We start from the raw sequence: 17,990 nt of genomic DNA on the forward strand, positions 1-17,990 counted from the left end.
TTTGATGTTTACCAGGCTCCCTCTATTACTATGGTCTGCGCGAAATACCTCGTTTTCATTTCAGTCAACTGAAAAATGGCTGAAAAATGGCCGACACAGTGATATATCATAGAGACGGCAGATTGTTCTATTTTATCGACTAAACTGCAAGTCAGTCTCTGGAACAAGACAATGTATAATTCACTCTACGAGATGTGCCTGAAGGGGATCATTGTTGTTGTATTCCTCATCTTGGTCTAGATATTTGTTTTGATGAATACAGCTACCATTATTCCCTGCGGGTGCGTCTCTTACAGTGAAGTGGCGATTTTTATACACTTTATTCCAAAATGGCAGCCAGTTTATTATTCTTTTGTTTACATGGTAATTAGCCCTCTTTGCCTCGTCAACATGTACAAAATAGAAAAGAATTTTGAAGTGAAAATGAGGCAAAGAGGGCAAATTAAAATCCAAACAAAAGAATAATAAATTGGCCGCCATTTTGGAATAAGGTGTATGGTAAAGTCGAACCTCCCGTAAGCGACCACCCAAAATGTCAAGCCCAGGTGGTCGATACAGGAGGTGGTTGCTCACGAGAGCTTAGACCATATTGGTAACTGCAGAGACTTATCCCATGTTTTAAATGTTTTATTTATGCAAAAAGTAAATTTCGAGAAAAAAATCCTGTACTTACCGTTGAGAAATTTCCGTCTCTTGTACTACCCAGGAATGCGATATGGCTACAACATCTTATTATCCAACTTACGCTCTTTTGTCTGTCAAGTGGTCGCTTACGAGAGGTTAAAAACAATAGAAAATTTCAAACTTTTAGCTTTAAAAGTGGTCTCAGTCGCTTACGAGAGGTGGTCGCTTACAAGTGGTTCCAAATAAGTGATTTGACTTAGAAACTTTTGGTATTTTGGAAAACTGGTCGCCGAGGAGAGGTGGTCGCTTACGAGAGGAGGTCGCAACCGAAGGTTCGACTGTATCCAAGTTTTTCACAAAGTTTTGCGTGAGCGCTCAGTTAAGCGTAAGATCAACGAGAGCACGGAATCTGTCTTCAGTCACTTTGAACAATTCAAGAGCAAAAAAGCGATAGATCAGAAAAAAGGCCAAGCCCTCTTTCTTAAGGTTATTCAAGGTCTCAAAATTAAAGCTGACCATTGATGGATCCATGTGCTTCAAAAGTGTAGAATTAATAAACTGTGATTTGCAGATGTATGCAGATACTTGCACTTCTTTCCTGCCGTCGCTGGCAAAGCCCTAGGTGGTCACGTGTTTGAAACGATGCAAGTGGAGAATGGTGATCAGTGTGAGATCAGATGTTATGGAGACCACAAGTGCCTTTCTGTTAACCTAGGACCTTATCAGGCTAATGGACATGCATGTGAGCTCAGCAAGTCAGATCACATCCGAAACCCTGAGGATTTGGTTCCCAGGCCGGGTTACATATACAGAGGAACTGAGGTAATGAGGTACACCGGATACAAACTGTGGTTATGTTCCTCTCTTGCCAAGGTTTGTTTGAAAGCAAGACATCTAAAACCACCAGTCCTCCCTCGGGGAGCCGGGATTGGGAGCAGGGTGGCACAGTGGTGAGAGCGCACGCCTCCCTTCATTGTGGCCTGGGTTCAACTCCGGCCTGGTGTCACATGTGGGTTGAGTTTGTTGCTGGTTCTCGCCTTGCTCCGACGTTTTTTTCTCCGGGTCTCCTGTTTTCCTCCCTCTACAAAAAACCAACACTCCAAATAGACCATTCTACAGTTGCCTGTTCAGTGACCTTGTTTTGATAAAGTCGACCTCACTGCTTTTGTCGTGTAAATCAAGTTGTTCTTATGCTAACCAGTTGGCATTTAAATGAAAAAAGCAGAGAGGTCTGTATCAAAGCAAGGTCACCTCAAGCCTCGCTTGCCTTCATAGGCCAGGTAACTAAGCACACAATTGTAAAACGGACTATACCAATTCAAGCAAGATAAAGGAAACTCATGAAAACCAGCTAAGGCTGATGTGGCTTCCTCTCTAAATATTGTAATTTAGTTAATTTATTTATTGTCAAGAACTTTTGTCGTGTAAAGGATCAAAGTTAGATTGACAAAACGTCATAGCTCTTTGATTCTGCGAAGATGTATTCGTATAAATCCCGTGCACATTATTTGTTACCAGAAGCGAGCAGTTTTCTGAGAGCGAAACCGAACCAACTAACACGCATAGAAATCGAGAGCGAATAATCCAAGAGTCGTTCAAAACTTTTACATGTCTCTTGCTTTTGCTAAATCCTCTTCACAGACACTGCGAAAACGCAAGGAAGCCGGCTGGTTGTCAACAACCACACATTGCCAGGCTATTCAATATCTACTACAGAACAGATAGTGAGTAACGTGGCCAATCAGACAACGGCATTCATGATAGAACACTAGTAGATTTTTACCAATAATGAATAAATACCTTATTCATTTTTTATGTAGAATCGCTGTTCATCGAGTCCATGTCCAAACAATGCTACCTGCCTTTCCTTGACGCCAGAAACTTTTCAGTGCTTGTGTCCTGGGGGATTTATCGGGATGGACTGTGAAACTGGTAGGTGGCAGCTCAGCTCAGGTTCAGTCTGTTATAAAGAAAAATAAATTTAATTCGACCACACGTTTAATAAATTGCTGACAGGATGGGAGAAGGCCTAGGGAGAGCTGAGTGGATCTGCTGACCCACCATCTCGAGCATCAGTTTTTGCTATCCGTTTTCATACTACCCCTTCTTTATTCAAGGGAAGAGCTGCCAAGACATTAAGACAAGATTCCCTCATGCTGAAGATGGAATGTTCCAGGTACAGCCGGATGGCGGGCTGAACATGTTCTCTGTCTATTGTGATATGACGTCATTTGGCGGGGGATGGACAATGTGTTACTCAACTGACAACCTGGTGAATCCCAAAACGGAAGTGACGTATGACGAGAATTTGCCTTATGGAACAGATGGCTACAGAACGGACTGTAACAATGTTAAGGTAACTGTAAGGAAAAGTAGCCCCGACAAGGAAAACCAAACGCGTAAATTCAGAAATAAATACAAACATAAATGCGCCGTTGTATATAAATCAGGTTTGAAAAAAGAATATAACATGAAGGCCCAAATCTCTGGTAGCTGGCGAGATTTTGTACGCAGAGACTGAAACGCGCGCGGCAAACCCGTTGGGGAGTTTTCGATAAAGAGCTGTTGATGATTGTGAATGGGCCCTTTGCACAAAACAATCACGTCACATCGTATAAGATCTGCCATGCTGGATGGCAAATTGCGTACTGGGACTTCTAACAGAAAGCAATTATACACACTCAAGCTTAAAATGTCTCTGTTTTGAAATTCCCAGTGCGCAGTTTGCCATCCAGCATGGCAGAACTTATACCGTGTGATCGTATTGTGCAAAGGGCCTAGAGAGGAGGGTTTCAATAAGGGGTGTCGCTTGGACGATTGACGGTAATTTTTCGGAATGACATTTATAACAACGAAACCAAAGCGCACATGTGGCTGTAATATTCCATAAAAGGATACAACTTTGCTCATATTCGAATAATCTAATATAATTAGTCCTATAGTTTGTGCATCAAAAATTAGGTCTTTGGTCTTCAAATACGCGTCTAAATAGCATTATTACTTGCCCTAGTTACCGCTGGACGTATTAATCGCCTGCTCCCGAGACTTTAAGTTAAAAAAACTTGCGCATAAATGTATTTTTGTGATTTATTAAAACGATCATTTATAAACAACATAACTTGATCCAATTTTAGCCAATCGTTTACGTTGACGGCTGACATTGGCTCGCTCATTTGACGGTTGACGGTAAAAATATCACATTTTGGACGGTTGGCGGTTGAGACCCTTATAGAGCGTACACTTTCCAGATCGCTATCTTTTTTTAGCATTTCTTTTTTCATCTGCGTGTTTGTGTTGTTTTGTCTACCGAATGCTCTTTCTTCCTTTGCTTGCAGTTTCGAGAGATTCTGTTTGTGGACGAAACAACTGGAGGAAAAGCGTTCTTTTCAAACCAGCTCAACTCCACTCTTGTAGCCGCGGAAAATTATGGAACACAACTGACAGGACTTTGGGTGGGAGGAGGCACAGCGGACAAAAGCTATGAATACCAACTATTGATCTGTGATACTAACTTCTACTCCGGCTTTTTCATATCCGGCAAATATCCAAACTGTTACAAGCATTGTGGCAACTGGTGTCACGACAGAACTTCTCCCTATTTCCGATCAGCAACTACCTCAGGAGGTTTTGCCGGAGTCGCCTTCAATGTCAATGGTCATCGCTCATTAAGCAGCCGTCTGATCAGTGTAGGGCTGAGATAAAAAAAGCAGCCGAATATAGACGACGCACGTTTAACATCATCATCGTGATCGTGACTGTGATCGTCGTCATCGCCGTCATCGTCACCATCATTATTTTATTTGCCACAACAAAAAAGTCGATCAGTCAATCTTTATTTGGTTCGAAAATTTACATTCTTATAGTTATACTGGCGCCCGGGTAGCTAGTGCTAGTCTAAGCGGGCCAGTCTATCAAGATCTAAGAACAAACGTTTCTATTAATAAATAGATTACAATAAGAAAAAAAAGTAGGAAAAGTAAAAAAAAAAAAAAAAAAAAAGTGAGAGGTTACCAGATTAAAAAGAAGGATATAAAATAACAACAATTTCAATTGCACCAATAGGGCGAGACGACCTCCATAAAAACCACCAGGTTTATAACAGGGGCCACCTCAATTGTTAAAAACCCAATCACAGGTGTTTTCTGCACGGATTTTGTTGCGCTCATTCTATCTCTTTCCTAGAGACCGCGACACTTTTTGTCAACAGCAAGACTCATAACCTCTGGCCCGTTCAGCTTTCGGGACATGCAGAGAGTGCAAGTTCTCTCACGCCAACAGGCAGTCAGATTTGAGCGGGATGAATTCAAAGTCTGAACAGAACGACCGTGGACGTAAATCGTGGGACTTTTGAATTGGAGTAGTTTAAGGGGGCGATTCCTGTTACTGACAAAAATAGGGATTGCGGTATCTGAGGGACGGAAAGCGGCTGAGGGACGGGAAAGCGCTGCGCATGCACATGCGCTGGTCAGTATCTTCGAGACCGAGTCCCGAAATCCTGACACGCGAGGGGCCTTTCTTCTTGTTAAATAAAATAGATATATGGCATATATTAAACAGATTTGTAAATAGTTTACGTCATTTTTTGAAGATAATGGTATAACATGGAACGACAATATGACATAGGCATGTCTCTTCCATTGGTTTGGGCAAGGTTCCATAAACACTCGTGGATCTTGTGGTCCTGAACAGCTGTTCAGCTAAATACTTGACAACATAGTACAGCTAAAAGAAAAAATTCTGACACATAACATTGTTTTCAGAAGAGGTGTTCCTAGCCTGTAGTGCAGGCGTCTTATTGGGGCGAGTTAGCGTTACAACCTTGCGACCGCCTTTTTAGACCGCCATGTTAGACCGCCATGTTAGACGGTGGGGGATGGGGGAGGGGAAATATGAGATTTTCTTCGCTCCACCCCTCCCCTGTCCTTCCTCTTGCCTATCATTCACCCCCTTGGTAAAACTTTCTTTCTCTCCCCAGTCTTCCACTGCATGAAAAATTCAAGATGGCGGCGAAACTTTTTACGATGTGAGCGCTCGCTCGAAAAAATCTCGCCTGCTCTGCAGGCTAAGGTGTTCCCATTATACTTTTAATCCCCCTGAGGGTTTAATTGGTATTAGCATATAAGGGGCTAGTTAATTTTAAATTACAACCCAAATTTTTTATCTAACACAGCAATGCTACATTCTTTGAAACTTTTAAGATGATAGAAAATAAACCACTAACTTTACCTGGAAAATCTTGTGTGGGAGATTTTTTGGCTATAAAAGAAGATTTCCTGTATAGGTCTACTTGTATATTAACGTTGTCATGGCTACAAACTGTATACCACTTAATTAACCCGAAGAAAATTTCCTAGTGTAGCTGAGAGCAGGCGCGCAGCTGGTTTATGAAAGGAAGCGCAGAGGATAGTTTCATCTCCTTATCATGCTTATAATCTGTGTTCCATTCTCTTTGATAATCATATCGTCTACAATTTATCTGTCAAGCGTCGAAGGAGGCGGTAAGCATTTTTACTTTACAATTAGTAAAACTTCGCTTCAGAATATGGTCGAATATTAGTCATCCCCTCAGTTAGTCTTGTCGACATCTGAAGTCCGAAGCAACAACTGTTGTCATTTGGTCGAATAATACTAAAATGCTTCAACGTTTGTACGTTTGCGAGATCAGTAAAAGAAAAATCCACGTATAAGAACCTACATATTTTAAAGTCGGGCAAACTAGGCTCAAATGTTTATCATAATTTAGCTGTAACGCACATGTAAGAACCTGCTTATTTTGCTTGGCTTAACAGGTTCTCGCATTTTTGGGTATTGTAATGGCAAATTTCTGCCGGGAGGTTCTTAAACCACTAGGTTCTTACACGCGGATTTTTTATTGTATTGGCCTAGCAAATTACAATGTCTTCCTGTTTCGTCTGAAGTATTTGAGAAGTATTATTGACTGAAGTCTATAAACAGGAAAATGCAAGGCTTGAAAATTGAAACAGGCACACTTTGTTCCTGCAGTCTCTCCGCCAGTTAGCACATTTTTATAATTTACTTTATAGATAGATACAACCGCAGATCTTGATTTCGACAACGGGGAAAATGCTGTGCGCTAATATACTTGTTTTCCTAAAGTAAAACTAGCAGCTGTTCATAAAGCAGTGCATTATGATTAGACACATTAAGTATAAACAATTAACACGTTCATAAAGCGCAATTGAATGGAGCGGTAGTCAACATATACGTGTTATTGACCAAGGTAGTTTGGTCAAGATGGCTGGATATTGGCCAAGTTCGTTTTTTTTGCGTGCTTACGGACCGAGACGGAGCTTGGTCAGTAAAGAATTTCGGTGAAATTTCTCTTGCGGGATACACCGGGTGGTCTCGAACTGGCAAGATAGAGCCATCTTGCCCGCGCGGGTAGCCAATCACAGCGAAGGAATTGGTTCATCTTGCCGGCTCACGGAGCGAGCCATATAATATGGTGATTTATTATCAGGCCAAGTTCTTTTTAAGTATTTTTTGGATTTACGCAGAGTCGAGTAAGCATGCTATTGTTGACGCAACTTGTAGGGGAATTAGCCGTCACTCCAACTTGCACTTGTTAAACTTGGTTACTTGAATTTATTTCTCAACTCTTCAGTTCAACGACTCTAGTAACTTCTTACAACTTCTTACAACTTCTTACAACTTCTGACAGCTGCACAACTGATTGCAACAACTGCGGTCAATTCATTTCACACATCCCCGTCATACTGTCAACTTTTAATTTTACGCTAATGCCGGTAATAACATGCGCAGTTGGCATGGAATACTGCGACCGCGTTCAAAGCTATTTAGCATATTTTCCTTCGAGGTCATACGCAGTGACGAAAAGATTTCCTACTCATATTTCCACGATCTAGTTCTAGGTGGTCGACCAAAATAAAGCAAAGTGAGGAAAATATAAGGCAGAATATTGTTTCCATTTATTAAAACCAGAGGCGTATAACCCCGAAAGGGATTATCTGCTTTTCACAACAACTGCAGAAATTCTCGCGCGCTGATTGGCTAATTTTCATTGTCAATAAGCAGACAGACACATGAATATGTAATCTATGTGATGCTGACGCAACGAGCGAGAGCAGAAAAATTGACAAAATAGTCTGCAGATCTACTCGCCTATCGCTTCGCGGATCCACAGCTACTTTGACAATGTTAGGACCAAAATCATGATCAATAAGAGCACAAAAGCGTGAAAAAACTGACGTCAAGAAAAGTTGTTGTCAAAAATTCCTTACAGCCTAAGTGTTACAAGTCAAGATTGCAAAATCCCAGCTTCGTGGGTTGGCTTCTCTCAGATTCTGGCATGGGCCTTGTTCCATCTCTTGTTCCATTAACAGCACGTGCTCTCGTATCCAAACATATTCCAAAAGTCACCACTAAGTTTATAAAAAAATCGTTGCGGTAAGGACACGTTTCATTTTATCTTTGTTCGAAGTGTGAACAAAAGATGAAAACTAAAAACTACAAAGTGCCGACAAGTTAAGAAGTCCAAAATCACTATTTCCAGGAAAGCGCTTTTATAAAATTAGATTCCAATTTCTGTTTCATTATCTCGATTGACGCCCGTTAGGAAGTTAGTCAAGGTAACAGTAAATACAACTGGAAAATGTCAAAATACATTCGAAAAAATAATGGTGCTCCAGAGAATATGGATGAACTCAAAGCTTTCTTAAAATATCGATTGATAAGTCTTAATGTAAGACTTTTTTAAAAAATCACGAGAGATAATTCTCTAAAGAACAAAACAGCTACATCAAAAAACGTGCGTCTTTGAAGATATCATTTGATCAGCATCGAAACAGGAAAAATAGTTCCGAGAAACCTAGCGGCGCAACTAACCTTAAAATATCCCACTATTATATTATATAGATGCTTCAAGAGTCAAGTTGCCCTTAATAACTGAATCTAAAGCCCTGGCCAAACGGTAGCAACATTCCCTGGAACATTTCAACGCAACATATCGCAATATTGTTGAGCGCAACAGATTGCGCGCTTTTGGCAAACCTGTTGCGCGGTGTTGATCATTTTCAAACTTGAGCCAACAACACGCAACATATCGCAACAGGGTGGCCAAACACCCGCAACATGTTGTGCCCAACAATAATGCGCGCGATATGGGGTGTTGAAATGTTGCAATCGTTAAGCCGATACCAAGAGATACCCAATAGATGTCTCTGTTTATTTTGACCAGTTGTTTAGTCATTACATGGTTATTGTTTGAAAGAAGAAAGACTGAAACATTCTTGGTTATGAAGGGCACGAAAAAAAGTGGGCCAATATTTTAACACTTTGAACGAAAATTATGAAAGAAGAGATGTATTGAAGGCCCTGAGGTCAGTAGGATCCATGAGTCGACATTAGCATGCTTTTAGATTCTTTATTTTTCTCGAACGAGACATAAACACATAATAACTGAAACACAATCAGTAAATTCAACAAAACCCTCTTGAAGAATTAAACGAAAAGGTGACTTGAAAAGTCGCCTGTCGCGGAAAAACAAAGCTTTTCAACGCCGTGGAAATCTGTTTTAATAGTTATTTTCAAGAAAATAACAGAAACGCCGAAAGGTCGTTTTTAAAATGATTTTAAAAACTATCAGAAAACTAGTCTCTTTGTCGATGTGTCTTATAGAAACAGGTAAAGTTTCATTTATAAGTGTTCCCACAGATACCTATGTCACTAATTGCGATTGTCGGTGGCAATTGTGTTTCCAGATGTATGCCGGGAATTGCATTACTTGTCTCATGTTGCTGACAAAGCCCTAGTTGGTCACGTGACTAGAACGGTGAAAGTGAACAACGACGACCAATGCGAAATCAGATGTTACCAAGAGCTGGAGTGCCTCTCTTACAACCTGGGACCTTACCAGGATTATGGACATGTATGTGAGCTCAGCAACTCGGATCACCTCCGACACCCTGATGATTTGGTTCCCATGCCTGGCTTCATATACAGAGGAACTGAGGTACACGATCTGATAAATTTTGTGTGCGCGTCAATTCGAGTTTTAGGTTTTTCTTTAATTTGTCTTTGTCAGTAAAAGAGATATCAGATTTGCTTACGAAGGTCAGTGCTCTATAAGACGGTGGAGAAGACAGGGAGAAGAATATTTTTCTCGAGAGAAACGTTTCCCCTAGGGGTACCCTATAATGTCCTATACGGGGAGGCCCCGCCCGAGAGGGGTACCTTTTTCAGGCTTCAGGTATATCAAAGGGTATGGATTTCACAAGTTGAGCCGTATGCAAGGGTAGGGAAATCTTCCATTTAAGTCTAACCGACGTGAACATGAACTGAATACGAAATACTTGTTGTTTGTGGTTAACATCTCTTCTGGTTATGCTTGATGTTCTCCGGTAATATTGTTTATTAACTTCATTCCAAGGGTTTAGAAAAGGGATGCAACTTTCTTAGGAGGGTATGTGACAAGAGTACCTTTTTCAATGAAGGATATACCAAAGGGGAACCTTTTCCATTCAAATGGTAGACGAAAGGGTAAGGGGTTGGACCTTGGGTAGAGTACCCCCCCGGAACTATTTTCAGTCTTCAGATGATCGATTGATTTTGAGAAAACTTGAGAATGCCTTACACTGAAAGACTTACAAAATCCAAAACTTAAGTGCAACGTGATTTCTTTTCGCATCTTTACTTTCCTTATAGAATAGTTGCTCATCAAGTCCTTGTTCAAGCAACGCCACTTGCCTCAACTTGACGCCAACAACTTTCCAGTGCTTGTGTCCCGAGGGATTTTTCGGGATGAACTGCGAGGTCAGCCAATTGAAAGGTAGGTTTGAAATTTAGGAAATGGAGAAATTTGAAACTCAATGAAATATGGATGAGTAGCAAGATTTTACAGTAAACACAAGTAATGAAAATAAATTGTAAAATTGAAGCGGCGAAATTTAGTATCGCAGTCAAGCTTCGATTGAGTTCACAAAGTGAGGCGAGAGCGGCGAAACTGTGGCAGGCAAGCATCGATTTAGGTTACCGTAGACCTTCAATGGTGCCTTCGCGGGAACATCGTTCTGTACCCGCGACTTTAAAGAAAACCACAATAAACTATATATCATTGTAAAACTAATAAATTTTAGAATACGAGAAAAAAATATTTGCCATTTTTGTTTTTATAGGGACGCGCAAACCTTTTAACGTAAAATTGACCGTACTTGATTAACTGAATTACCAGCCTTCGCGTTTCCGTGGGCATCCAAACAGACTGAACTATATCCCAGTATTCATCAGAGAGAGGTTTCCAGCACTGCAAAAGAAAAATAATTTTGTAATAACTATAAACGTCATTTTCGTCTCGTATCAATGTTAAAAGCTATGTCTCCTTTTCTTTACTCAATTTGAAGGAAAGAGTTGTCGAGACATTAAGACAAGATTCCCGCGTGCTCAAGATGGAATGTACCAGGTACAGCCGGATGGCGGGCTCAACATGTTCTGGGTCTATTGCGATATGACGTCATTTGGCGGTGGATGGACAATGTGTTACTCAACCGACAATCTAGTGAGACCCCAAACGGAAGTGAAGTATAACGAGAATCTTCCTTATGGGACAGACGGCTACCGAACGGACTGTAACAACATTGAGGTAAACAGTTTGTTCACTGTCCAACCTCTAGCTAGGAACGGTCATCTCTACAACGGCCAATTCTTTTGGAGGACGCAAGAAACTTGGTTAGGTTGCCGCCATGAATGTACGAGAAATATCTTGAGCTGTAAAGCCTAGTTCACAAATGAGAGCGACATAAGAAGGACTTTATGCCGTTATGTTAATGTTTGCAGTGTGAACATCCTGACATAATGACCGTAGTAGTAACTTCGACTTCAACTTCAATTTTCTTTATTGTGTTCTATTTAAAGAGTTTACATCAGTTAGTACAGATTATAAATATAAAAAGAGAAATATTAATTTTGTTACATATGGACCATAAGGACATAAGGAAAAAATCTGATCTTTTCCTTACGTCTTTATGTCGGTGTTCACATTACCGACATACGCGTTTGTGTCGTAATTGTGTCGTTATGTCGTTTATGTGATTATGTCGCTAGAGTGGGCTAGGCCTTAGCGACACAATAACACGAGGTGTTTGGCGATGTAATGCATCTTGTCAAGAGAGGATGAAGGCTAAGAGAGTTTATACCACCCCATAAAAGGTAATCTCTCTTAAGTTATTTTTAGATCACGCCGGCTTCAGAAATCGGATACATGTTAAGAAAAAGCCAAACCTGCGACGTAAATTGTCCTCACATGGGCAGCCTGATTACACGCATTTTAATTCGCCCACGAAAATATCTTGAGAATAAGGATAATATAGGTGCAGAGAATTAACTCTCTCATCCTTCAGCCTTTCTTGACGTTATTTGTTACACTGACTAAGATGGAAATTATGGCGCTGTGTACTTAGTGAAATGCTCTGGCTAAGGTAAATCGAGAGGTTGTTAATGTTGGCTATGAGTTTCAAACGCTGGTAAACATGGTTAGTGTTGTACTTTGTTAAAGCTCAGATATGTACACTTTCAGACTAGAGTTTCAGTGGACCTCTTGATAAGGCAAGGCCTGCCATGTCTTGTTGAACTATATAAAACCAAAGGACCAAAACTTTTACTTCCTCTTTTCCGGAAAAAACACATGCTGTGCTACCCTAATATTTACGGCAAAATACCCTTCTTTTGATTTCTTCTGGATCGCAAGTCCTATTAAGAGATAGCCCTTGACAAAACGTTGGCTATAATTATTGTTTTCTTGCAGTTTCGGGAGATTCTTTTTGTGGACGAGACAACAGGAGAGAAAGCTTTCTTCACATACAAACTCAGTTCCCCTCTTACAGCCGCGGAAAATTACAGAGCACAATTGCCAGGGCTGTGGGTGGGAGGAGGTATAGCAGACACAAGTTATGAATACCAGCTACTGATCTGCAATACCTATTTCTATTCCGGCTTCTTCATATCCAAATATACAAACTGCTACAAACAATGTCACAGCTGGTGTGGTGACACAACCTCTCCATACTTCCGGTCAGCATCTACCGAAAGCGGTTATGCAGGAGTCGCCTTCAATGTCAATGGTCATCGGCCACTAAGCAGCCGCCTGATCAGTGTGGGGCTGAGATGAATCACGTGACGCTGTAATTGAAGCTCTTCAATTGACAGGCGAAGTTTTATGCTTTGAGACGTAGTAACAAAGTGTTTATATTGTCACAGCTTAGCTAGCGAACTAGATTACGAGTAGTCCCTCTTTCGCTTAGTCTGTCGTGCGTGACGCGAAAGAAAACCGCGAGAAAAAAATGGCCGCGCGAAATCCTGGAGGCGAGGATAAACCAACTTCCTGTTTAGTGTTACCCGAGCAGGCAAGAAGAGCCGGGCTATCTTGCCCGCTCGGGAGCGGTACCAGTAAATCCGTAAAGAAATAGCGTTCTTGACGTCTTCTACTCGTATTCTACACCAAAAACCCTTTTCGTCCTTAAAACGACCTTTTATGTTAACTCTTTACACTATACCACGTCGTAGCTAAAAAGTATTTTGCGGGTAACTGCCCATATATCGCAGCCGGTAAACTACCTTTTGACTGGAGGACTTCTGGCGGATTTTCTTTTTTTGTAAATTTATTACAATTAATTACCATTTCGAATTTGATAACTTTATTAGCCAGTTTTAGATTAACATTGAGTTGTTTTTGTTCATGCTCGTTCGAACTCTGCCACAATATCCTTATTCTAAACTGAAGGCATATGCTGCCTGTCGGTAACTCAGAAAATGCCAAAAATACCCCTGTTGAAAATTCTGCCCGGATAAAGATCATGGAAGAATTTCACGCCTTCACGACAAGTGTGAGTTAATATTTGAAGATCTTTCCGAAGGATTTTATTGGACGATTTGAGGCGGGGAAATCAAAGCTGTCTGTAAACGTGAGGCCTAATCTCTCCATTAGGGTCACGAATTGCGCCAATTTTCTAAGACCAGCGGTGCCTGAAAATTGTCCGAACGTTAAACACTACAGCCTGAATTTCAGCCATCTTTTCGATTCGCACACTGCCATTGAAAAAGGCATCGTCTCTTCGGGAGTGTGTGAATCGAATATGTGGCTGAAAGTCAGGCTGTAATATTTTTCATTTTAGGGAAGGTGTATGGAAATTTTCCGATACTGCAGATATTTCTTTTGAGGTTCCTAAGTCTTACTGTAACAGGTAGTGCAAGACAAAGCCTGAAAAGGAAGTAACGAAATGATAGTTGATAACTCTCTTTTACCTGTAAACACACATCCTCAGCTTTAAGTTAGTGCAAAGGGTTAACTAGGGATTCCATTTCTGGGAATACTTCGGTCGAAAATAAACTGAAAACTGTTTACAATTTAAGTAGAATCTCATTTTAATTTTAAAATTGCACGCTTGCTGACTGTTATATAGTACAATTTAAAGGACTGTATTTATGTTAATAAATTTGCATGTTAATATGTTTCGGCGTTAGCACATGCATTAAGCGATATCTACCTTCGGATTTTTAAGTGGTTTTTAAAACGACCTTTTGTTTATACATTTCTATGTGTTAGCTGGCCAGTGATAAAAATATCAATGTCAAAAAAAGATGACGATTTAGCTTTGTGCATTTAGAAAAATATCACTGCACAATTTTAAATATCAGTTATAATCGCTTTCACTATCTTCGTTGATAATTTTCTATGTACAAATTTCGTTGCACTATAATCAGAGCTATGCAGAAATAAATCGCTATGCAAATTGTGAATGTGTCAATATAAAAATGCTTGCTTTACCGAGTATTTAACCAAGAAACTGGTCGAAACCGCCATGCTATCGTACACGTAAACGATGTGAGATTGTACATGCAGTGTACTTCCATGCGAAGGCTGTCAACTTCTGAAGAAAAATACGGCATGTTAAGCTTCGTACAGAATTCTCAGTGACGAATTTCTAGCTAGTTGTGACCTCTATAAGTCAAAATCTGATACTTGCTCTTGTTTTGTGTTTCCTTGCTTGGATATGCCATTAATCAACAATGCCAGGTTGGAAACGGAGGAAGAAGCCAGCAACACAAGCAAGCTGCACACAGAGCGGCCAATAAACCGTCATCTCTCTGGCGAAAGCTCGGCTGATCCTCGTAAATAAAAACTGTTGTTTGCGGAGCTACCATAGGGAACGGTTGGTAAGGTTGATTGGTATACACATCTGCATTCGGTGGAGGAAATTCTCTTTGAAAATGAGCTCCGGTGTCGTTGACCGGATAGTAATGTGCTGGTTGGAAGGAAGGTTGCTGATAGTAGCTGCTCATTTTGGCTTCTAGATGAAATTTCAAAGTGAAACTGCAGTGCGTCGAACAACGTTTGAACGTCGCTATTCAATGTCGCCCCTGCAAATCGATTCTTGTTTACCACGCTTATCAAAAACAAGCCTTCCTTGATAAAAATATAATCGATGCCTCAGGCTGATTTTACCATTTCTTGAGCCCGTTTAGGGCTACCAAAAGTGTCCCAGCTGTCCAGAAGCACCGTAAACAACTTTCGTGGTTGAAAGCGTACCAGCCAAGTCACTTGTCAAGGACGTGTTAAATACGAATAGAGAGCGAAGGTCTGTGTGTGCTAAGAGCCTCTTTGGTGTTCTAATTTGGGCGGCTTCCAGGAAACGGTGTTAGGACGGAAGAATTTGATGCATAATATCTCTCTCCCCAGCTGGGAGTACAGTTTTAACATAAATTACTCGCGTTTGTCTCAAGCTTTCGCCCTTATTTTGTCTCCACTTCTCTTTAGAGTTGAACATTTGCCAAAGATAGGTTTAAAGACGCCGCAAAACAGGTTACAACCCGAAAATATGCAGCTTTTGAACGCAGTTACATATTTAATGAGCGCTAAACAAGCCTTCTTGTTAACTGAATAAATTGCAGCTTGACCGATTATGTTATTTTCGCAGGGACAGGTTGAAATCTCCCTTGACAGGTTAAGAATAGACCATTTTAAACTGAGCGTGTTCGGTAGTTAACGGGGCTCTTTTTTCCCGTAAAACCGATCCCCTTAAAAACAATTCAAAGGGAAAAAAATAATAATAACAATAGATCTTAGCTCTCATTCGAAGAAGAACCCGCCTTAGACGTCCGAAATATAAGCGCTACTAATTTAAAATAATGATTATTTTTGGCGGCTGTTGAAAAACTGTTGAAACCATATTAAATTGCTTGCTACACGTCTAAGGTAAACAAAGTCATAATTTGTTTATTCAGTGAGGCAGTTTTAGACAGCGGCCGAGTATGAATAATTCAACGTCAGCTGATATTGAAGTTTTATTTATTTTTTTATTAGCTGGAAATGCTTTTCGTTTCTCGAGTGACTGGCTCGAGGCGATTGCACTACTGTGAAACCCCGCCTTACGACCACCCCGTTAATACGACCACCTCGTTATTACGGCCACTTTATTCTGGCCCGAAGAAAAGCTCAGACAGTCATTTTCCTATTCAAAGAACCCCTTTAATACGACCAACCCGTTAATACGACCAATTTTCCATGGTCCGAAGGTGGTCGTGTTAACGGGGTTCCACTGTACTGTGAAATATATTCAAATTCAGTGTTACCAGTCCACCTGTCACTGTTGATGGTTTCATACATTTTAGCTCAAAATGTAGATTTCTTTAACTTTTGTAAAGGAGGTTTTGCTTTTGTTTGTAAGTTACTATGCTTGAAAATAATAAGTTGGCATCACTACGACGGTATAAAACAAAGCAAATATAAATAACAATTGATATGGAAATAGCGTCATTTAAATAAGTACTTAAATTCACTTGATATTAGGTGGGACTCCGTGGCGCAATGGTAGCGCGTCTGACTCCAGATCAGAAGGTTGCGTGTTCAAGTCACGTCGGGGTCACTTCATCTTTTTTTTTTTCCTTTTCAATTTTTACTAAATCATTGTTTTATCGACTATTTATATTTTTTTAAAGTTCATTTGTCTGCTTTATCGTAAAACTTTTGGTTTAAGGCATTTTTCCTGAAACATTTAAACGGCTAATGAACGTTCACTCAAACATACGCATACTCTTTAAAAGAAAAAGAAATAACTAAAGCAGGGTCTGTAAAGTAGTTTCGATATATCCGACCGATAAATCAAGAGTGATTTTCTTTTCCTCTACTACCTGGACGGTAGCTTTCCTAGGCTCTTGGAGGTTCTCGCTAAAGACAGTTCTCGATACCCTTCCACAATGCCTCAGTCCTTTTGGTCAGCGGTTCTTTTTTCGAACGATCGATACCGGCGGGAAAGTCGGAGTGAAACAATTGCGGGAACCCGACGGGAACCCGACGGGGTCCACCGGCGGGAAGGAACAAGGAGGCAACCATTTTTGGCAGGTAAAATTATAAAGTTTCATTTTATTATGGTTAGTTGGACCTGGTCATGGTCACACGTGAATGCTAGCATCAGTTTTTTCAAATTGTTTTTACGCGTTGCACAATTTTCCGTAAGTTGGATTGAAATCATAAAAGCTGTTTGCAATGGCGCGAGCTGGAATGTCTCGTTAAGGGAAAACCTTTTTTGAGGTTTTTCAATCACAGATTGTGATTTAAGTTTAAGCTTATTTCGTAAGGGACAGCAAAGTACCCAACAAAGTCTCATAGGGGGACGGTGCCAGAGGTCCAAATCCTTTTATATAACTTATCTTTTACGACGGTTACAATACCCGAAATGGTTACATGCCCAAACTTAGCAAGCCAAGAACGGAATGGGGCAGAAACAAAACGTATTATAAATTAAAGCAATAACCGATTGGACCTCACTGCCATGTGAGCTAAAGAAAATTATGCCAAAAAGGATTTTTAAACACAAACTGAAACAGTTTTTACTTAAACATTTTTAACTTAGTTAATTTGTGGTAGTATTTTAAATCCTAGTTATAGTTTTAGATCTCACGTTTTTAGCTTTTATTACTTCTGTCAGTTTTAGACATTTGATGTATATTTTAAACTTTTATTTTTCGGAGGACCCTCCTGAAAACCACCTCTGGGTGTGCTCTGGAGTGGTAAGCCTTTCATAATAATACCATCCATTGAAAATGGCACCCCTTGTGCATGCCTATAACTAGACAGTGGCTTAAAGTATTTTGATTTCTCAGCCATTAGTAGCTATTAGTTGCTTTTGTTGTAGACCCCCTACCATTTTCCAATTTCATCTTATGAAATCCCTAACCTTTCATATATCTCCAGCATGAAAAAGCTATCCCCTTCCTGGCAGACAGAGTCTCCCTGTAATAGCTCATTATAGAGAGTACCTCCCCTAGGATGGAATCCAGTATGCTGCAAAAGCTATGTAAAGCCAGATGTCAGTCTGTGTTTGCAGGTTATACTT

General features: G+C 40.4%; 2 protein-coding genes and 1 non-coding gene across 3 annotated transcripts; all 3 read left to right on the forward strand.

Moving 5' to 3' along the window:
- The first annotated feature begins 2,145 nt into the window (after window positions 1–2,145).
- LOC145497170 (uncharacterized) lies at window positions 2,146–4,491 on the forward strand. Its single transcript, XM_081476973.1, has 2 exons — window positions 2,146–2,980; window positions 3,960–4,491. Exons 1-2 carry the CDS (start codon window positions 2,792–2,794, stop codon window positions 4,323–4,325), a joined length of 555 nt encoding a protein of 184 aa, XP_081333099.1. The 5' UTR covers window positions 2,146–2,791; the 3' UTR covers window positions 4,326–4,491.
- A 4,843-nt stretch (window positions 4,492–9,334) lies between these two features.
- On the forward strand, window positions 9,335–16,229 carry LOC145497370 (uncharacterized; the record flags this gene model as incomplete). Its single annotated transcript, XM_081477188.1, has 4 exons — window positions 9,335–9,616; window positions 10,309–10,420; window positions 11,004–11,242; window positions 12,404–16,229. Coding segments are annotated over 4 exons (996 nt in total), but the record flags the coding sequence as incomplete, so codon positions are not given.
- Window positions 16,230–16,448: 219 nt separating this feature from the next.
- Window positions 16,449–16,520, forward strand: Trnaw-cca (transfer RNA tryptophan (anticodon CCA)). Its single transcript has one exon. It is a non-coding gene; the product is annotated as a tRNA-Trp (tRNA).
- Window positions 16,521–17,990: the final 1,470 nt, after the last annotated feature.

The sequence above is a fragment of the Orbicella franksi genome, chromosome 9 (assembly GCF_964199315.1).
Source record: "Orbicella franksi chromosome 9, jaOrbFran1.1, whole genome shotgun sequence".
NCBI lineage: Eukaryota > Metazoa > Cnidaria > Anthozoa > Scleractinia > Merulinidae > Orbicella > Orbicella franksi.

Bases quoted from the DNA above. Each gene is read 5' to 3' on its own strand.
- LOC145497170 (XM_081476973.1), top strand. From the start codon at position 2,792: ATGTTCCAGGTACAGCCGGATGGCGGGCTGAACATGTTCTCTGTCTAT. The intron at 2,981-3,959 runs GTAACTGTAAGG...CTTTGCTTGCAG, and splicing joins CGGACTGTAACAATGTTAAG to TTTCGAGAGATTCTGTTTGT.